General features: G+C 43.1%; 7 protein-coding genes across 7 annotated transcripts; 2 read left to right on the top strand and 5 right to left on the bottom strand.

Annotated features, from left to right (window-relative positions):
* Positions 1-65: 65 nt before the first annotated feature.
* PG997_007475 (enoyl-CoA hydratase/isomerase) lies at positions 66-1,061 on the bottom strand (the record flags this gene model as incomplete). The annotated part of the gene is made up of 1 exon (XM_066811790.1): positions 66-1,061. One exon carries the CDS (start codon positions 1,059-1,061, stop codon positions 66-68), a length of 996 nt encoding a protein of 331 aa, XP_066667132.1.
* Positions 1,062-1,686: 625 nt separating this feature from the next.
* Positions 1,687-2,124, bottom strand: PG997_007474 (uncharacterized protein; the record flags this gene model as incomplete). The annotated part of the gene is made up of 1 exon (XM_066811789.1): positions 1,687-2,124. One exon carries the CDS (start codon positions 2,122-2,124, stop codon positions 1,687-1,689), a length of 438 nt encoding a protein of 145 aa, XP_066667131.1.
* A 3-nt stretch (positions 2,125-2,127) lies between these two features.
* PG997_007473 (uncharacterized protein) lies at positions 2,128-3,235 on the bottom strand (the record flags this gene model as incomplete). The annotated part of the gene is made up of 3 exons (XM_066811788.1): positions 2,128-2,853; positions 2,915-2,990; positions 3,168-3,235. 3 exons carry the CDS (start codon positions 3,233-3,235, stop codon positions 2,128-2,130), a joined length of 870 nt encoding a protein of 289 aa, XP_066667130.1.
* Positions 3,236-3,877: 642 nt separating this feature from the next.
* Positions 3,878-4,222, top strand: PG997_007472 (uncharacterized protein; the record flags this gene model as incomplete). The annotated part of the gene is made up of 1 exon (XM_066811787.1): positions 3,878-4,222. The coding sequence occupies one exon, from the start codon at positions 3,878-3,880 to the stop codon at positions 4,220-4,222; it is 345 nt and encodes a 114-aa protein (XP_066667129.1).
* Positions 4,223-5,781: 1,559 nt separating this feature from the next.
* Positions 5,782-6,273, top strand: PG997_007471 (uncharacterized protein; the record flags this gene model as incomplete). The annotated part of the gene is made up of 1 exon (XM_066811786.1): positions 5,782-6,273. The coding sequence occupies one exon, from the start codon at positions 5,782-5,784 to the stop codon at positions 6,271-6,273; it is 492 nt and encodes a 163-aa protein (XP_066667128.1).
* Positions 6,274-6,483: 210 nt separating this feature from the next.
* On the bottom strand, positions 6,484-8,453 carry PG997_007470 (uncharacterized protein; the record flags this gene model as incomplete). The annotated part of the gene is made up of 4 exons (XM_066811785.1): positions 6,484-6,528; positions 6,589-7,054; positions 7,162-8,161; positions 8,237-8,453. The coding sequence occupies 4 exons, from the start codon at positions 8,451-8,453 to the stop codon at positions 6,484-6,486; spliced, it is 1,728 nt and encodes a 575-aa protein (XP_066667127.1).
* A 1,687-nt stretch (positions 8,454-10,140) lies between these two features.
* On the bottom strand, positions 10,141-11,617 carry PG997_007469 (uncharacterized protein; the record flags this gene model as incomplete). The annotated part of the gene is made up of 3 exons (XM_066811784.1): positions 10,141-10,326; positions 10,549-11,184; positions 11,237-11,617. The coding sequence occupies 3 exons, from the start codon at positions 11,615-11,617 to the stop codon at positions 10,141-10,143; spliced, it is 1,203 nt and encodes a 400-aa protein (XP_066667126.1).
* Between the last annotated feature and the right edge of the window lie 9,788 nt (positions 11,618-21,405).

Here is a 21,405-nt window from a genome sequence, read left to right as displayed (position 1 = left end):
TCGCGAAACTCCCGCAACAAACGCTTCGCACGCTCGGCCAGAACAGGACAAGACGCAGCGCCTACCTACAGCTTGCTATCCTTCCAAACCGGCTTGCGCTTCTCATTGAAGCTCCTAACTCCCTCGACCATGTTCTCTCCCTTCTCGATCCGCCCGTACCACCCCTTAATCAGCATATCCGTCCCCATCTCGGGCCCCACGCCCTCCCACCCGAGCTTCAGCCCCTCGCGGCTAACAATCACCGCATCGGGACTATTCCCTGCAATCCTCCTCGCCCACTCCAACGCCTTCTCCACCACCCCATCACTACCCGCCTCGGCAGGCACGATCTCGTTGACGAGCCCCCACTCCCGCATCTCGGCCGCCGTGTACTGCTTCCCGCTCATCGCCATCTCCGACGCGCGCTGCCGCCCCACGCTGCGCACGAGCCGCGGCAGCGCGCCCGCGAGCGCGATGACGCCGATGGTGACTTCCGGCAGGCTGAAGCGCGCCGAGGCCGACGCGATCACCATGTCGCAGTTGATGGCCATCTCCATGCCGCCGCCGAAGCAGAGGCCGTTGGCCGCGGCCAGGATCGGCTTAGCGCCGCCGCGGTTGCTCATGCCGCCGAAGCCGCCGCGGGGCATGCGGGACGTGGGGCGGTCGTCGGGCTGTTGCTGCTGCTGCTGCTGGCGCGGGGTGTTGTTGGCGCCAGTCGCGGTGATGGCAGCTTGCGACGGCGCGCCGCTGGGCGAATTGGTGGTAGCGGCGGGTTCCGCAGCTGGCGCGGCGGCGTCGGAGCGCGTGTTGATCGCGTTCCACTCCTTGAGATCGGCGCCGGCGCAAAAGGCGCGGCCGGTGCCGGTGATGACGGCGCACCGCAGCGTAGACTCGTCGTCGTACCAGTCCCAGAGGCGCTCGAGGGCGAAGTGCTGCGGGCGCGGGATGCAGTTGAGCTGCTTCGGGCGGTTCAGGGTCACCAGCAGGACGTGCGGGGCGGGGAACGAGACCAGCGTGTCGGGCACGGGCGGCGGCGGGGAGGCCAGACCGGCGGGGAGGCCTGCGCTGCTGGCGGAAGACATGATTCACGGGGATTGGGGTTATTGCCGAGACGCGGAAAGACAAATGCCTAGATGTGTGGGCAAGTATTGAGGGAAAGCAGTTGCTTGCTGCGGTAGGGACGGACGCGTGGGGCGTAAGCCGGGCAGTTGTCCGGTGGATTTAGTGCTAACGGGAATCAAGCTTCGAAACGACAAGGCGCTTTGGTCGCATTAATATGAAACTAAGATCTGATAGAATGCTTCAATTGAGAGAAAGGTGTATTTTCAAGTATGTTCCGTTTGTCTCTCCGACGACTTGAGTTGAAGGAAGGCAGAGTTGCAGGATGACGTTGCGATGTTGCACGGGAATTGAGCCTCGGCTCCCACAACCCTCCGCTGTATTTGCCCCACAAACTTACCCCGGGCGGGCCTAACTGAAACCAGACCAACAGTGTTCTTGGCAGCCTTCAGGGGTAATTCCCATGAATAACCAATTGGCAGGTCCTCGGTTTTACGGAAACAAAAGTAAAATCATAACGAATGCAAAGCTCGTTTAGCACTGATCAAGGTGCATAAATAAAATACATGTTCGTTTTTACCAATTATAGTTACTTCATATAAAGTCAAATCGCTATCGGCCTAGTCTCAGAGACTCTACAGCAGCGCGCTAGTCTGCTGCGGATGTTCTCGGCGGAAGGCGTCTGTTCTCCAACTGTGGCCACCTTGCGCCGAGCGACATAAGCCACAGAATGAGAAGCTGCAGTTCGAATGGCAGTTTGGCTTCCTGTAGCAGCCTCTCAATCTGCTCGGAGTTGGCGGAGGCATTGCTGGTATTATCTTGCTGCTCCGTTGTTTCTAGCTCCTGCGCCATGGAGCTGTCCGCCGCGTCGGTACTGGCTCGCTCAGATTCCTCGCTATCATCACTTACATCCGGCAGACCGCTTCCGTCTGGGTGAAGTGGTTCTCTAGTTGTCTCCCTTTGGATTATCGGTCTGGTAGTGGGCTGTCCTAGGGATAGCACTGACATTGCCACGGCCCGCAGCTCCTCCGCCTCCGGGGGTGTCAAGAGATTGGCAATATATGGCTGCTCAACCTGCTCTTCCATAGCTTACACTGTCTCATCTTCAATAGTCGCCTCTTCCGTCTCGGCGCTGATCTGATAAAGGGGCTTCGGACCGGTCTGCACTCTAGGCACCCGCGGGACTTGTTTCATATTGGCCATAACCATCTGATCAGGTATCGACCTCGCCAACTCGTCCAGCGGAGCCTTATACGCGTTGTCCCTCCCGCAAAAGTTCACCACTGCCGTAGCAGTCTGGGGCTCGGCCGGGAACCTAAATCGCTTGAACCTCCGTTTGACCTTGTGTTTCAGATTCGAGCTTGTGCTTTCCAGGTGCCCGCTCACTTCGACCTGCATGAAAAACGGCTGTCCGTCGTGCTCAAAAGCAAACGCGGTGTAGAAGGTGTTTGGATGATGTGGCTGCCGTTCCAGCTGATTCTCATTGATATACCACCTCATAGTTGTGGGCCATCCCCGGTGATTCCGCAAGGGCTGGCTTGATAGTCTCCAGTTGCTCCTGACAAACTCCTGTCGCAGTGATTCTCTTCCGACTCCTCTTAGGACACCAAAGCCTCCAGCGTTGATCTCCGGAACGAAGGCATTCCTCGTGGTTTTCATAACCCGCACCGTCTCGCCGTTCAGTTGCTGCGGGGCATGCTCGGTGATCTGCACCGGAACTTGCGGCTTGCCCGCCACGAAGTGCCTCCAGAGGTCCCCTTCCTCATCGTCCAGCGTGAACTGTACCGTGGCGCCCTTGGGCCGACAGCCGGCAGGCTCGGTGAAGACGACGTCCAGATAGACGGCGCCGCCGGGGTTTTCGCGCCGGCGTCAGGACACCCCACTTCGACTTGGTGAAGAGGAAGTGGCAGGCGACCTCAATGTCCCCGACGATGCCCTTCCACAGGAAATAGCTCTAGTGAGATATCAAACGCTATGCCCATGCGCTAGGTTCAAGCTATCTGGAGAACAACATTCCATCCGAGACGGAACGCAGACAGGCAAAAAAGGGTTTGCTCGTGTCACACGCAGACCCAACAGTCACTCTGCAGGACCAACAAGGCATGCATACCGGCCCAACGGATAACTACATTCCTAGACGGCTACGGCGCGTAGGATCAATATCCAGGTACGAGTAGGATGTACCGATCCTAGCCATTGTGTATATATAGCCTCACTTTCAGAACATCACGAAGGGAGATAGAACCAGAGCTCCCAGAAGTGCCATAGTCAATTATTAGCTGAATCAAACCCAAGCCCTATAAGCCCTTGTCACAGCTCGAGCCTGAGACCGAGAGAGACAATGAAACTTCCCGAGTTCCCTGAGCTCGAGAGGGAAGAACGGCCGGAGACAGAGAAGAACCCAGCGGTAGCGGTAGTGCCTGGGCATGATGCCATTGAAACCAAAATGTCGAAACACGACGCGCCAATGAAAGAAAGCAAACTCAGGAGGTACGATGATCCTGACGCATCTCTAGAGCCCAGACGAGAGCGATCACACCGTCGACATCAAAGAAGTGAAAGGGGGCAGGAACAGATGAGTGGGCGGCACATCGGGAGAAGGAACACAAAACAAATCTCAACTTCCTTGAAATGAACATCGGTCTAAGAAGTTCAAAAGGACCTCGAAACGTTCGAAATACGACAAGAGACGGAAGGACCCAGAGGCAAGCAACTCTCCGAAAAAGAGGCACCGTCTAGGAATCGAGTCCCTGCGAGAGGAGCTCAGGGGATAGAAAGACAGCGCGAACGCGACGGGATGGAGGAGCAGATCAAGCAGGCGTAGGTGAAAGTGGAGAAGATGCGGCGGGAGGAGCGGGAGAAGACGGAGCGCGATGAGGTATGGAGAGAAGCGGCGGAGAAATACATGAGAGAATACGAAGAGTGGCATACGCGCGAAGACCTCGTACGGGAACTGCGCGAGGTCCGGGGCGAAATCGCAGAGGTGAAGTCGGTCATGAAGCCCCGGGAGCAGGACGCCGCCTTTCTCCAGCCATACACGGGTCCAGAATTCAGCAAGGCAGGCGCCACCATCGGGGCCCCTACGAAACCCGGGCAGCAATCATACCGGCCGTCGCAGGCACCTTCGCGTCCCGCTGTGCATCATTCAGGTCGGCTATCTTCCCCCGTCTCCGTCATCTTCTGAATCGCCTGTCTCGGAGGCTAGGGATCCCGGGTTTGACGCCGGGTTTGACGACATTCCCCCGATTAGCGGGGAAGTGAGAGACGGAGCACCCGACTGTGAAAAGGAAGAGGGGCTTGTCATGGTAACGTCGAAGAACAGGACGATAGCGAAGAGCCAACTGATCTTCAAGAAATAGATCTCGAAGCTGGTATGGTGGAGTCTGGTGAGGAGAGATTGGAGGAGTAAGATTGGAACCAATAGCCCGAAAGTGGGGGTTTGCACTATCATGAACCAAGCTTGATGGGCATGGAAACTCGGATAAAACCAAATACAATACACTATTATCTGGGTCATTGATTTTCTCATGTAGATAAATCCTTGCCGATTCCCGAAGATCCGGTATCTCGGCGCCGCTAGCTCTCATCAGATCAGGGGCTAAAGAAAGCTTGGTCGAAGCCGCCATAAGCCACTTCATCTCACGTTGTCTCCCGGTTTTTCTTCCTGCAAGATCTGACCAAGCACGTGGCGCGCAAACTCAATAAGGAGATTTCGTTTTCCCATTTGACTTCGTCTGACCATCTGAGGTGCTACTACTAGGTACAGCCTTACAGGGACCGTGCCCAGGGCCCTCGGCATCCTGAGCCGTGCCAAAGCTTCTCGTGTCCCAACATGCATCGTCCGTGAGACACATGGGCGCCAATTCATCGGGGACAAACGAGGCATTCGTTACAAGCATTCCAGCGATGTGCCCGCCCGCCCAGATTTGAACCAAGCGCAGTTGTTAAACTTTTTCACGGGACGGGTAGGCTAGACAGTGGTGGAAGTCCTACATACTCGCCGCTGGAAATAGAAGCTGCCCGCCTCACTAGAAGCAGGATAGGGGTAGCTCGTGTATCGTCTTTTCGACCATCTCCAATTCGCAAATAAATGCTTCCAATTGAATCTAGACACCAATCCAATCACCCCTAACAGCCGAAAGCCGTGAATCGTCTGTCGCGGCTCTGAAATTCCACCACGCGCTGTTGCTTGCACGCGAGATGTTGCGGTTCTGTGTGGGGGCCACGGGGCGTTCTCAATCGGTCCGGGCTCCCCATGTGGTCATTGCCATATGGTCTGTTATTGAGGTGGTTTAACTTTCTGCTGTGCCCAGGGCCCAGAGTGGTGACTGTTGGACCGGGTCCTTCTGGAACACCACAAGGCAACTGAGGAAATATGTGGCGTACATAAGCAAGATGTAGATATATAGGAGACAGGATCCTGTTTCGTCAGTAGAAATTCGTGCAGATCTCCCATCAACTTCCAAATCTTCCATCAACTTCCCAATACCTAACCTCACTCCCAATACACCCCATCCCGCTTGCCCAACATGGTCGCCGCCGACACCGCCCTCAACTGCTTCGTCGGAGCCTGGGGCTTCATCAACGCCACCCTAACGTAAGCCCGCTACCTCCTTCCCTCCCTTACCTTCTATCCCCACCTACCTACCTTCCCATTGCTCCCCACCGGCTCCCTCCCCTCAAGTTAACTAACCCCCGCCCGCCACTCAACAGCAACACCACCTCCGGCGCCCTCCTCCCCCAATGGCACAGCATGTACCCTCCGGCATAACCGTCTACAGCGCCTCCCGCTACAACAGCTTCATCATCACCGCCAACGACACCACCCAACCCGAGTACCGCCCCAAGGACGTCACCCTGCCCGCCAAGCCCACGGACTCCATCGCCGAGTGGGCCATCGTCGCCCAGCACAGCCTCGCCGCCGGCGGGCCCTTCGTGCTCGCCAACGTGACGGTACCCGGAGGCGGTAACGGCAAGACCCCCTGCGGCGGCGGCAGTACCAAGCGCGTCGGATACGGTGACCACAAGGAGGAGCACCACCGCTACGTTGGGGCCACGGGCCCCTCGGGCGTCATGCACAACCACTTCACCACCGCCACGCTGCCGAGCTGGGTCGACTTCGACCTGTCCAGCGATTTCGAGTTCTTCGACGACTGCAACGTCCACGTATTGCGCACCTCCTTCGGGGACGTGCTGCAAACTGTTTTCTTCGACCGCCTACCGGAGCACGCATAAGACTATGGTTAAGAGGGGAGTGGTATTACGAACTAACGATGGGATGACTTTGTGACGGGCAAAACGGACGTGGAAGAATTGTTCTTTTTTCCTGGCGAAGTATGAATTTGTTTGCAACATACAGCGGTCTGTTATAATGTATATTTTGTATTAATACTCTAATGAAGTGGTGGGAGGATTCCTTGCATCAATCGTCTCTGATAATGGAATTCAGCTGAAGCTTGCGCCTGCCAGCTTGACAAGCTCGGGGAAGATCTGGGTCACAGTTAGTAATCATACGCAAGCACTAGATACACTAGTTGTCAATGAACTTACCGGCGTTCCAAAGCCCGTCACTGGGTCCCAACCCTTCTGAGCCGGGAATCCCGCGGTGTCACAGCCGTGCGCGCTGCCCGAGGTGATGTCGTTCACTCCCTTACGGCCGACAGAATAGATCCAGGGGTTCAGGAATCCCATGGGCGGCATGCCGGATGCGATGCGGGCGTCGTTGAGCAGCGAAATGATGCCACCCGTCAGCGGGCAACTGGCACTAGTACCACTGATGGTTCCCTCGGTGCCGTTGTAGAAGTAGGCGAAATACATGCCCTGGGCAGAGATGTCGGGGTATCCCCGGCCCTTCTTGTTGTAAAGGCCATCAAACGTGCCGTTCAAGCTCTTGACATAGGCTTCAGTCACCTGCTTCTGGTACTTTGGTGCCTCGAAGTAGTTGCTGAAGCCGCCACCAGACGTGTAAGCACCGTAGTGCTGACCGGCCCGGTCGAAGGAGGGCGGTATGCAACAACTTCGGGCTGGAACTTCATGGTCGCGCCAATAGTGGTGACGTAGGGGCAGCTGGAGGGGAAACCCGGGAGGAACTGTGTGGTGTTCTTGCCATCGTTAGACACGCACACTCCGCCGTCGGGTCCGACACCGTCGTCGCCGCTCGAAAAGAGGATAGACGTGCCTCGCGCACCGGCTCGGGCAAATTCTTGGCACACGCGGTTTGCGTAAGTGCGGGGGACGGTTTGCTCGTCGTCACTATACGAGGTGGAAATGACTTGCGGGATGCTGGGCTGTGACAGCAGGTAGTCGAGCCAAACCAGATACGGCTCATTGGTGTTGTCCGGGGCCATCTGCGAAGGGATGAAAGGCGGGCTGCCTCCGGTCGAATAGCTCTCAATCGGGGTTCCCCAGCTGATACCAGCGATGGCTTGGACATCCAAGTTGGCTTCTTTGTCGGTGCCACCCGCAAGTTCCTCTTGGGTAATGGGGCCGTCACCAGGGCCGTTCGCGATAGTAAATTGCTTGAAGTCTCTGGCACTGGAAACTGCTTCGGGGCGGTACTTGGCGAGGAACTTCTCGGTATCCGAACGGATGGGATGCTCTCCGAGGTAGTTGGTGAAACCGACCTTGTTGACGTCGGCGGCGCGTGTCTTGTAGCCCTTGGTCCCGTACAGGGTCTGGAAGCATTCGGGGGTCACGGAGCTGATGTTACAGACCTTGTTCAGCGTCGAATTGCTTGGTGGGGTGTAGGCGGGAGGAATCCAGCCGGCATCCAGGACATGGTCAAATCTTTCGGCGCGGGCACGGAAGAAAGAGGTGGTGGGCTGGATCGTGTCGATGTGGTCGTGCAAGTGCGCAGGGAGCGACCACTTGGACGTTCGCGCCACGCGCGACCCGTCGGCATGCTCATAAGTGTGGTACTTGGTGTCGAGAAGACTCTCAATCTTGTCGACGGGAAGCGTCACCGAGATCCAGTCCTTCGCAGTGCTGTAGCCCGCAGGCGCGACACCGTTGTCCTGAAGCCATTCGTGGACGAGATCCAGGGCCTCGTCACTGGGCTTGACAAGGTCCTTGACTTCTTGCTGGGAGAGGTGCTGGCCATAGCGCGCGTGAGCAGGGTCAGACACTAAAAACTGCCGGTTAGCTCAAGTGCCGCACCTCGGGTTTACTTACGGCAACTGCCGCAGTTAATTCAACTAACCTTCGTATAGGTGCCTCTCCAGCTCTTCGAAATTGCCTTGCTTCAGGCCAATCTGGATGTTCATGACCTGATCGGCTGAGGCACGCTCAACTCGCTTCCAACCGCGAGGTGCATGGTGAGTCTCTTTGACCTGGTACGGGGTACGAGCCTTGATTGGCGAAGAAACCACCGCAGTCGGGGCGAGCAGCGCCAAGAACGCAACGGCAAAGCGACCCATATTGCTGCAGAGGACCGAGGACTTGGGGAGACAGACAGGCAGGCAAACTTGGCTGAGGGTTGGCCAAGGAAAGCTTGTCTTGCGTCCCGGGACCTGGGACAGCTTATATATGCGTTGGCGGATACTGGGGCAATTGGTTGAGCAAGGAACTTGTGGGATAGCTGAACAGCAAAAAGAAGCAAGTGGCAGAAGCAAGGGAGCCGATCAGGCCGTGTTTACCTGATGATCGGCGGATTGCAGCATGGCGCCCACTGGCCAGTCATGTTTGTCCTCTGCCAGCAGCGAGGAACTCCATTCATGTTCGCCAACTTGTCGCTTTTAGGAAGGTAGCAGCGTTTTCGGGAAGGTCTTCAAGCACCGACGACTCATAGGAGCGAATTCGCCATGGGCCTGGTCGGGCAATTGCCGGGGCTGATTGGGCCTATGGGCCTAGGTTGCAGGGCTACGAAGCTTATCATGCGTGCCCTCTTCTTGTTCCCCATGTATGTCGCATGCCGAGCGGGGAACCATCCCATAGCGCATGCCTACTGCGTCCTAGACTCCTAGCAGCGGCCAGGCACTGGTAATTGCATGTAATTAATTGCAAGCTCAATCAACCGAACACGCTGGGCGTAGGATTTCGCGGGAGGTTTCGTATGACCGTCACCAGGATACGTGCAGATGCCAATTAATATCGCGGGAGGCAGTATCAGCCCATTCAGCATCGTCGTCTATCTTACCCACAAATATGTCTTACCCAAGTTCCGCGCCGCAGGTGTCTCCCAGCCTCCAGCATACGTTGCAGGGTCTGTGGGTCTCTGTTAGAGGATGTGCAATTGTGTAGCTGTGATAACGTAAATCCCGCTCATCATTCATCTGTCATTACCAACGACAGGTCACGACGGCTACGCTCCTATCTCCTTGGCAAAACTTGGTGGTTCTGTCTGAGATCAAGTTGTATCGTGTAACCCGAACGTTCCGAGTCTGGAGGTATTATGCGGTGTACTTTACACCACTGCCTGCTTACTTAATGTGAAGCTGATCCCCCAGCATGATGTCCCATTGCAGTGCTTGAGTGCTAACCAGATCCGATTGCCGGTGGCTCCAAAGCTCGACAACACAACTTTGGGTCGGTACGGAATTGAAAGGCCGCATAAAGCAGCAAAACGAGTCGGGCGCTCTGAGGTTGGTTTTTTGGGCGCTTGAATCATTGTTTGCCCGACCTCCAATATCCATTCGCGTTTCTGTTTACCAAAGAAGACGTATTTCGGTTCATCTGCCGTCCTGCAATACGGCATGGCAGTACATTCTCATTCGAGAGTCCTGAAAGTTGCAGCACCACAATCAACGCACATGAAACTATGCTAATAAGTCTATTTGTCTATTTTCATAACTGCAGAATGCCTTGATGCATTCCATAATCGGGATAAGTGTGAGCTAGGCGCATATCAGATAAGTGAAATCTCAAGAGTGTTCGCAAGATGTCCATCTCCACGAGTGCACGTATGAGTCTCCCATCAATCATCAAGGCAAGTCCGAAGAAAGCAGATGCATCTGCTCACATAAGTCTTCCTCAATATCAAGTAACTTGGTATCGCTCAAGCCAAGTAATGTTGCATCCTTGTGTAGATAATCATACAACGCCAGCAGCCCGACCTCGATGCGAGCATGGCAAGTGGATGGAGAGAAACTTGTCGACATGCGTCAATCAAGTACCATAATCAGGCTCCAGGACAGTGTTGCCATTCTCATCGACTGTGAGATTTCCGATCAGACCGATCATCTCCAAGGCAGAAAGGCCCTTGCTGCACTGCATAGCCTGCTCAATCTTCTCGGTTTTATCAATCTGTAGTCTGTGCATTCTTTCGTCGATGGAGTTGCGGACCAGAATTCTCTGGAGATAGGTTTCTTTCTCCTGGCCAATGCGGTATACTCGACCAAAAAGCCTGCTGTTCGATCGAGGCATTCCACCAAGGGTCGATGAGGATAACTCGATTGGCGCAGGTAAGATTCAAGGCGGTGCCGCCACACTTCAGGGATATGATCTGTTGCCTTCATGTTAGTAAGAGGATGCCAATAGTACTGGGCCTTTAGGGGAGGCGCCATTTTATCTTACCATGATCTTCACGTCTTTCGTCTTATGAAACGTTTCCTTTGCAGCCGATTTCGCCTTTTCTGACATTTCGCCAAAGAAATAGACGAAACCGAAACCCTCAGCCTGCAACATCCGACCAAGGATCTGACCCTCCTGCAACCACTGAGTAAATATGATGATCTTGTCATCCGGTTCATCCCTCTGCCACTCGAGAACCGTGTGCTTGACAGTTGTGGTCTTGGCACTAGGGACCATGGGCTCGGGATACTTTGCATCCAAGGCTCGGAGGAATGCGGACGTTGAACCTTTTGTGCGGGGTTGTATATCGAGATAGTCGTTGCCCAGGATCTTGCCATCTCTGCCCATTTTGACAGAGTCTTGACGGGCTTCGGTACGCTTTTGTCCTTCAAAATCCATCAGGACCTTGATCTGTTCGGGGCTCAGGCCCGCAGCCTTATATCTAGCCATCATCTCCTTAGAGGGCTGCGAGGATTTGTCTTGCCCAGCTTCACCCCTTGAGCTCGATTCTCGATCTTGCACAGGGCGCCAATGCTGCAGCACAGCCTCACATATTGGACACGTAGCCTTCCGCCGTCCCTTTTTCTTGGCTTCTTCGACCTCATACGTAATGCAGAATAGGCAAAATACGTGATCGCACTATGAGTTGCTATTAGCAGGTTTCTTGACACGACCTCAGCCTTGGACTTACAGTATTCGCATGGGGATTCAGCAGATTAGTGAGGCAAATCTTGCAAAAGTTGTCGTTCAAGGTAGCCGATGCCATTTCCAACTGCTCCTTGATATCAAACTCGTATCCAAACCGATTGGTGCCAAAGTTTTCGGGGTCCTCTAAACTTTCCGCGAGAAACAATTCAAGCTGTTTGTGGACAGGTCTCTTCTCCAGTCCAATCTTGTCCAACTCCGACTTCATGTTGTCAAGGTGTCGCTGGTCTAGATTGTTCTTGACGACCCATTCGAGGAGGAATGGGTGAGTGACGGCCTGACGAAGTCTCAAGATCAAAGTAAAGTCCATGTTACCCAGTTGAGGATTTTTGCCCGCCTCGCGAAATTTTGCCAACTTTTCGTTCATGTAATCTCGGAACGCATCCTCAACGCATCTGGATCCGGTCAATACGCGTTTGCAACGATAATGCAAGAATGAAATCAACCGTACCTGTAAATGACTCGCTCTTCCTCCGTAAGATCGATCCATTTGACATCCGCGTGTGAATGATTCGCCTTCCAGAGTGGTTGTCACACGCAGATCCAACAGTCACTCTGCAGAACCAACTGGCATGCAGCATCGGCCTAACAGGGGCCTACATTCCGGAAGGGCTACGGTACTTAAAGGTAGAAAATAAAAGAAAGAAGGACTTTAAAAGTCCCTTACGATATGTATATAAACTTTACCCTTAACTTTATTTTAAATAAAAAAAAGAATTAAAGACTTTAAAAATATTATAACGTGGTTTACTATTACGCGAGATATATTACTTAGCGACGTATTTAAATTTAATTTTAATATAATTAAATTTTAACGCGTAATACTTTTTATAATTATAATACTTAATTAATTTTAAAAAGATCGAATAGTTTTAATAATTTAAGCGACACGAAACGGATCGAATTAAATAAATTAAAGAGTAGTAATAAAAAGTTTATAATATACCCGAATTAATTTTACGTTATCGAATCTACGGCCGAATTTTAAAACGCGAAATCCGACCGAAACGACGTAAATTAAATTTAATTAAAAAGGAGGTACTTTATAAATATATAAATAATTTAAATATTCGAGGGATGTCTCCCGATTTCGTTAGTGTAGAAAATATAGTTAATCTCCTCACCGCGTCGCGCGGCGGCGACCGCGTCGGTAAACACTGGGTTAGGCGCTTTATTAACCGTAACCCGGACTTAAAGATTAAAATAAATCGTCGGTATAATTATTAAAGGGCTCTTTACGAGGATTTTAAAGTTATTTTCGGTTAGTTTACGCTAGTCGCGAATATAAAGGCGAAATACGAGATCGTTAATAAAGATATTTAAAATTTTAACGAGACCGGCTTTATAATAAATATAATCAGGTTAATATTCGTTATAATACGCGCCGATCGGCGTGAGAAGGTAAAATCGGTCCAGCTTAGTAATCGGGAATAATCGACGGCTATTAAATATATTAATTTTTAAGGCTAATATATCCCGCCGTTTTTAATCGTTTAAAGTTAATATTATAACGATACCTATTAAGGGTTTAATAAAACCTAATAGAACGTACGCGGGTTTATATTAATAATACGAGAGAGTATTTAAACGAGTAATAAAATTATATTATCGGTAAAATAATAGAGTAATTAAGTTTTAAATAAATATTAAGGCGTAGTTTATAATATTATAATAAATTATTAAAGTATATATTTTATTAATAAATAAAGATTAATATTTAGATTAATTATTAAATAAACGAGAATATTTAAGAGATTATATAAAGAAATATCCGTTTTATATTTTACCTCGTTTCCTTATTAATATTTGCTTAACCCGTTAAATTACCGTCGTTTATTAGTGACCTAGTAATTCTTTTATTATTAATTTACTTTAGTTCACCGGTGATTTAGGGTGATCTAATACGGCGGCTTATTACGGCTTACTAGTGATCCGTGGTGAGTCGTTACGTGACCGTGTGGCTCGTACGTTAACTTTCTCGGTTTATTTAGCTCCCTTGCGGGGCTTCGTATTTTCGCAGCCGCTGCGCTTTTTTTTGGCCGTATAAGCAGGTCGGGTCGTAATATTATTTCCCTTCTTTTTTAGCTTTTATTTTTAAAGTGCTTAGGTCTTTTTTTAAAAACTTTTATTTATTCTATTTTTATTAGTTTTATAAGTTTTTTCTTTTTTTTATACTTTTTTTATAATGTATATTTATTATATCCGGTCGTATTACGAAGCTTATTACGTAATTAAAAAAAACTAAGGATTATTATAAGCTTATAATTATTATTAAAACGTTTAAATTCGAGGTTATACTTTACTCTTTATACTTTAAACGGGGGTAGAAATATTAAATAATAGATAGCGTTTTTCGGTATAAAGAGTGTGTTTATCGAGGTCGCTCTTGCGATAGTTCTAGTATTCTTACTTTGAGTTTATCTCGGGTGGTGTCGGAATTTCAACGTTTTTAACGGGAAGAGGCCGCTATCGCGGAGCGCTTTCGTTCCTTTTATTAATAGGCTGCCGAGCCCCTCGCGAAATTAGAACGTTTTTGTAAGTAACGAGAGTCGTTGGTTACTCGTGGCGCGGAGATAGTAAATCGCGGCCTTTAGTCCTTAGACGAGCTCGAAGAGTCTGAACGCGTAGAGTTAAAAGTGGTCGCCGAGGTTAATCCTTTGGCGCCTTCGGGGTAATTAACTAGGAATACGATAGGTTTAGAGTTTTCTTTACCGCTCGTTTTTTAAACTCTCGAAGTTTTTTAATAGCGTTCTTTAAGTGTTTTTTAAGCTTTTTAAATGTTTTTTTTAAGTAGGTAACCTTTTTATTTAACGAGGTATTTTTATCTTTATTTTATTCGTTTTTTGTCGAGTATTCCTTTAATTTTATACTCGTTTTAATTTGTTTCGACTTTTAGTCGCGTTTCGAGTTTAGTGTTTTTTAGTGTTAATTTAAGTAAGGAGATATAGAATACAGGGTGTATTTTTATAGTTTTTAGTAACGATAATCGATAATTAGTTTTTAAAATAATTTTTACGATTTTAAATAGTTTAATCTTTTTAAAGTCTAGTTTCTCGCTTAATTGCTTAGTTTTAATGTTTCGTTATAAGAGGTAAACTTTTTTTTTTTTAAAGGTTAGTCTTTTTAATTTTGTTTTATCGGCGTATTTTTTTTATTCGTTTTTAAAGAAAGGTAAGGTTTTTTATAGCGATGTTTATAGTTTTTTTAGTTTTTCGATTTAAATGGTCGCTATCGGTGTTAACTCTTTTTTTAAGGGGTTTTTTATAATATTAAAGTTAAACCTATAGTTTATTTTAAATAGTAATATACGCGTTATTTTATTATCCGCGCTGTTATATACGAATTATATTATTAGTAATAGTTATATTTAGTTATTTTATTCGTAGTTAACGTAGTATCGAAGGTACTGCTTTAATATTTAATTTATTCGTTCGGTTTAACCGTTTATTTACGGATAATAAGCTGTGGACAGCTTATGTTTAATACCGAGTTATGCTATAAGTAATTTTTAAAACTTAGATGTAAATAGTTTATTTTTATTCGAGATAATAGTTTTTAGTAATTTATGTTAACTAGCGATTATTTTAAAAAGGTGTACGTTAAATTTTCAACGGTGTTAATTTCTTTATATAATAAGAAATAAGTATATTTTATAAGCTTATTTATAATAATTAAAATGCTATCGTATATAATTTTAGTTAATAGTTTTTTTAACGGTGGTAGTTTAATAACTTAATTTAAGGCGATGGTTTTCTAGGCCCTGTTAAGTGGTGAGATTAGTTGCAGTTCTTCGTAGGGTCGATATCTAGCTGCTTTAGCTTTATTATAAAGGTCGTATTCTTTTATAATTTTAGCGATTTAGTTTTTAAGATTTTCGTAATTATATAGTTTAATAATTCGTTTCTAAGTTTTATAAATTCTTTAGTAACCGTGTGCGGGTATTCGTAGAATTTTTTAATAAACTCTTATTTATATTATTTTAAGATATATAATTTACCGTGGTAATATATTAAGGCGTTTTTTAAGCCGGTTTTTAATAGCGTAAACTATACGGTATTTATTTATTCGTAGTATGTCCGGAATTTTACGATTTATTTATCGTCGTGTATTATATTACTAATCGTATTAATTTATCGGAATAATATAAGGTTATTATCCTAGTTTTATATAAAAATAGTTCGGGTTTCGGCTAGGATTTTTTCTTAGTAGTTTAATCGACGGTTAAGCGCGTTAGCTCGTTCGTTTTCGCTATCCTTTCGGTAGATAATAGTAAAGTTAAATTCCGATAGGAATTCTACCTATCGTATTTATCGTTTATTTAGTTTTTTACTAGTGGTGAATAATATAAGGTTTTTATAATTTATATAAATCTTTATTAATACTTTTATTCTATTTAAGTAATGCCTTTATTTTTTAAAAGTTTTAATAATAGCTATTAATTTTTTATTATAAATCTAATAATTAAGTTTTAGTTTATTTAGCTTTTTTAAAAAGAATACTATTAAGTGTAGCTTCTCGTTATCGTTTCATTAGCTAAGTTATTTTCCGATCGTATAATCCGATGCGTCGGTTTTAATTTCGAATGGTTTAATAAGGTTTACTATGCGAAGTACTAGTTCGTTAGCGATTCTTTTTTAAGATTTTAAAAGGCCGATTCTTTCGTTTTCGTTTATTGAAATGGTTCGTTTTTCCGGGTTAAGTTCGTTAAAGGTGTCGCTATTTTACTAAACTTAAGGATGAAGATTTTATAGTAATTAATTAATTTAAAGAACGATCGGACTTTTATAGCGCTTATAGGCGTAAGCTATTTTTTAATTATTAATACTTTAAAAGATTCTATTCGAATTTTTTTTAAGGATACCACGTATTTTACGAAGGTGATTAATTATTTATAGAATTCGCTTTTTTTAAGGTTAATTAGTAAGTTAACGTTTTATAGTTTTTAAAGTATTAATTTTACGTATTTTTTATGTTACTTTTCGTTTTTTAAGTAAATAAAGATATTATTAAGGTAAATAATAACGAATTTATTAATGTATTTTCGTAATATATAGTTAATTATACTTTAAAAGCTAGCTAAGGTATTAATTAAGTTAAAAAGCATAATAAAATATTTAAAGTGCTCGTATTTAGTTTTAAAGGCAGTTTTTTATTTTTTTCTTCTTTAATCCGAATAAGTCCGTAAGTATTCGGTAGGTTTAAAGCCGTAAAGATTTTAGCTCGGTATAGTTTATTTCGTAGGTCGCTAATTAAAGGTAAGAGGTATCGGTTTTTAATGATAATATTATTAAGTTTATAATAATCGATATATATTCGTTATTTAAGTTTCTCGTTTTTACTTTTTTTTTAATACGAAGAGTATAAGGTATTCTATTAATAATATAAATAGTTATATATATTTTTTTAATAAGGTTTTTTTCGATAAAGTTTTTTAAGGTTTATTCGTGTTCTTAGTTTAATTAATATATTAATATAAAGTGAGGTTCCTTCCTTTTTTTAAGGGGTATTTCGTAATCTTATTACGTGTGTTTTAATAGTTTTATTTTTAGTTTTTTATTAAACAGGTCGTTAAATTCTTTATAATTATCCGGTATTTATATAATAATGTTTAGTTTTAATTTTTTAGTTATAACGTAGGCTTTAAGTGTTATTAATTTACTTAAGGGTTCTTTTTATAAACGCTGTTTAAAGGCTAAGTTTTTTTTAATATATCCTATTAAAAACGGCTAGTTTTTTAATTAACTCTAGGATTATTTATTCGTAATTAAGGTATCTTTAAAATTATATCGTATCTTAATATTTTCGTAATGTTATACGTAATTCGTTTATATTATTATTCGATAATAGTAGGAAAGTTCGCGACTTTTTTCCGTATTTCTCCGCTTTCGTATATTATAAGCCCTTTATTAACGGTTTTAAGTCGATATAAGGCGTTTTTTTTTTTTTTTTAATTCTAAGCTATTAACGATTTTTAATAAAATATAATTTCTTTATACTCCGTTATTAAATAATGTATTAACGTAGGCTTTTTTTATATTTATCGTTAATATAATATACTCGTAAATGTTTTAATTATTCGTCGTGTAGTATAAGGACTTATTTTATCCCGCTTAATGTTGTTTTTTTATAGTCGGCGGCTTTTATTTTTCGATTATTATTTTTTGCGACCGAGGTCTCTTTTTATACTTTTTTATCGGCGTAGAGTCGCTTATTAATTAAAAGTAAACGTGGGTATAAGTGTGTAATTTAATGGTGGCGACGTTTCGTAGTGTCGTTTTACGGTTCGTGAGTTAGTTTTTTTAAGTTTTACGAATCGTAGCTAGTAAATAGGTTTAGTGGTGTTATTATTTTAATATTATTAAATTATAGGGGTGTTACTATTTATTAATAAACGATTAGTTCGTTTCGTGATTTTAATGGTTTCTTTTTTTATTATTAAAAAGAATTATTATCGTAAAGCGCCGCTAATCGATAATAGCGCGTCGTAAGTCTCGTAATAGATTATTTCCGGTAATTTTAATTTTATCGTTAATTACGTTTTAAGCGTCGTATTTCCGTATATTTATTATAATACCGTGGCTTTATCGTAAGCGTATATTATATACTAGGGTTAATTATATTAATTTTATAGCCGTTCTTTTAAGTGGCATTTCTTAGGCCACCTAAAGGTCTTTTTTACTAGTAGGTAAGCTTTTCGGGGGTTAAGTGTAAACGTTTTAACTTTCCCGATTAAGTAGTTTAAATATAGGCGTATAATAAATATTCGCCTAATTCGTTAAGGAAATTACTTGTTTATAAATTTTTTTTTCGGGATGCTCTATATATTCGTTATATATATACGAAATTTAAAAAAGCGTAAAGTGTATATTATTAACGGGCGGGACTCGAAGGTCGTTTTTAACGGTATAATTAACGTAAATTCCCTTTTTAAATCTTTTCGTAATAAGCTATTATCGTTCTGTTTTAAATTTTAAGTAAGGTATTCCGGGAATAACGACCTATTTATCGACGTCGAGGTCCCGGTATTTAAATAATTCGGTTATAAAGTTATTTAAAGTTATTTTAATAAGCCGTCCCGGGTCGTTTATTAGTTCCTCGGTATCGTTAATATTTAAACCGGAGTTACTGGGGTTTATTTCGTACGTTCGGCGTATTATAGCTATAGTTCGGTGTTTTTATTTCTTTTTCGTGGTTTTTTTAAGGAACTATCCGGTTCCTTTTTTATTTACTAAATAAGTGGTGCAATTATCGTTATAATAAGCTGTTTAAGAGAGGTTACTATATGGCGCTTCTTTATTTCTTTTAATAGTTACTATGGCTAGTTTTTTTTAATAGCGTTAATATGTCGTTCTTCGGGTACGGGTTTAAATACCTTTTTACTCCGGTAGTTTCTAGCGTAATATCTTTTTTTAATAGTTATAATAAGTAATGTTTTATTTTTTTATCGTTTTTATTATATTAGGTTACGTTAAGGTTTATAAGTTCGTTATAGTAATTAAAAGAGGTTTTCTTTAATACTTATCGCTAAATAGGTCGTTTACTATTAACCCTTAGTTTATTATTATTAGCTCGAAATCTTTAGTGTTTTCGTCGCTCGAATCGTCGTTCGTATAGTCGGTTATTAATTTTAATAATCCTTTTAACGTAATTATCGAAGTTATCCGGTTTATTTTCCCGGTTTATTTCGTCCTTTACTTTTTTTCGCAGCCCGGCGTAAAAGAATATTATTAAGGCGTTATTATTATTTTATTCCGTTTTAAAGGAGATTTATTTAAACTTAGCGGCGTATTAAAATATCGATCCCTTTTGTTTAAGCTGTATAAGTATCCGCTCCGTAGTCCGGATTTTATCGGGATTTCCGAAAATAGCTTTTAGTTTTTTTTAAACCCGGTATAGCTGCGGAAAAGTTTCTTAGTATCGTTTTTTTAGTCGTTTTTATCGAGGTTATCGAGGTAGTCGTATATAATAAGTTTAAACTAAGCAAGTGTGTTTTTTTAAAGAATTCTGCGGCGTATAAGACCTTGTTTTATTTAGTAGTAATAACGTGGGTATAAAAGCGTAGGTAAGCCTTAATCTGCGTAAGGAAACTAACTTTAAACGTTTTTTTCCTTATTATCGTAGGTCTGCGGGGGCGTAAGTTTAAACTTATCGTGTCCGGAAATTAGGATAAATATAGCAGTAATCTGTTCGACGAGCTAGGTATTCTCGTTCTTTACCTGTTTAAGCTGTGCTTATAGGTATCGGATTATTACGAGGACGTTAAGTTTTCTTATAGGGTTATTAACGGCGCTTTCGGCTAGGGTTTAAGGTGTTATAATATTAAATATTACTCTAGGTTTAAGTAGTAACTCGTAAAAATAAAAGTGATTAAAATATAACGATGCCTATTAAGAGTTTAATAAAAACCTAGTAGAACGTACGCGGGTTTATATTAATAATACGAGAGAGTATTTAAACGGGTAATAAAATTATATTATTAATAAAGTAATAAAATAATTAAATTTTAAATAAATACTAGGGCGTAATTTATAATATTATAATAAGTCGTTAAAATATATACTTTATTAATAAATAAAAATTAATATTTAAATTAATTATTAAATAAGTAAAAATATTTAGGAAACTATATAAAAAAGCGTTCGTTTTATATTTTACCTCGTTTCTTTATTAATATTTATTCGACCCGTTAAATTACCGTCGCTTATTAATAACTTAATAATTCTTTTATTATTAGTTTACCTTAGCTCACCGGTGATCCAGGGTAATCTAACACGGCGGCTCACTGCGGCTCACTAGTGATCCGTGGTGAGTCGTCACGTGACCGTGTGGCTCGTGCGTTAGCCTTCTCGGTTTGTCTGGCTCCTCTGCGGGGCTTCGTACTTCCGCAGCCGCTGCGCCCTTTCCTGGCCGCATAAGCAGGTCGGGTCGTAACAAATATTACCTTACGAATTAAGCTCGCGAATACGGTTTATCGAGCGATTAAGTAATTAAACCGATTTTTAACGGTTAAATCGATAACGAAATAAGCTTAAATTAAATTAAATACTTCGATAAGTATATTAAATCGCGAACGAAAAGTTACTATCGCTTTTTAATCCTTAACGGCTATAAAAGCTATATTTCGGCGTAATTCGAGGTATATTATAAAGATAACGATATTATTACGCTTAGTATACCTCTTTATTTTTTTTATCTACTTTAACTATTAAATATAGTATTTTATTCGCCGTTAAAACGCGCGTATTTAAAGGAAATCGAATTATTTATTAAGGTATCGATAAATTATATTACGAAACTAAAGTTTTTTATCGCTTTTAAAGCTACGTATTTTACTATTTTTACGGAAAATAATATTAAATTTAAATTTAACGTATTTAATTTAATACTTTATAACTTAAAAAGAGGTAATTAATAAGTTAAATATATATTTCTAAACGCTTATATTTAACCCGTCGCGTTCGGGGACGGTTAATACTTATAACCTTTAAACGCCGTTTAACCTTTAATAAACGACTAGACATTTTATTTTTATTAAAAGTAAAATTTTTTATTTATTAAAAAAGCTTTTCGACGTTAATTTTAAATACTATAAATTAAATAACGAAGGGTATAAATAAAATAGCTTATAAAATAACCTTTATACGCGATCGGATATATATATTAAAAGAGGCTAATTTAATATTTTCGAAGCGCCGGAAAGCTAAAAAGTTACGTGTTTAGCTTAGAAAAGCCCTTACTATATAAGAATTATAAGAGCTATAAAACGAAAAGGTAAAAAGGAAGCGTCGAGCGACTAATAAAAAGTAAAACAAGGGGTTCGTTAAAGCGAAGGGCGACCGGTGAAAGGCGTTGCGGTGTTTACGGCGAGATAGGTAATAATGCGCGAATATATAAAAAAACGTAAAATTAAATAGCGATTTCGATAGCGAGTAATTTTAATTAATTTAAAGCGTTATAATTAAATTAACTTATATAAAAATAGTGAGGTATAAAAAGAGTGGCCCGCTTAATAATATAGCCCGCTTAATAGTAAACCACGTTATTTTAAAAGGGTTAAAACGCTTAAAAATAAAAAAATAACCTTAAAAATCCCTTATAATATATATATAAATCTCACCCTCGACCTCACTTTAAATAAAAAAGAACTAGAGACCC

The sequence above is a fragment of the Apiospora hydei genome (genome assembly GCF_038363865.1).
Source record: "Apiospora hydei strain CBS 114990 chromosome Unknown utg000006l_segment0_segment0, whole genome shotgun sequence".
Classification (NCBI taxonomy): Eukaryota; Fungi; Ascomycota; class Sordariomycetes; order Amphisphaeriales; family Apiosporaceae; genus Apiospora; species Apiospora hydei.
Note: the sequence above shows the minus strand (reverse complement) of the source record. Positions and strands in the feature narration are given on the sequence as shown.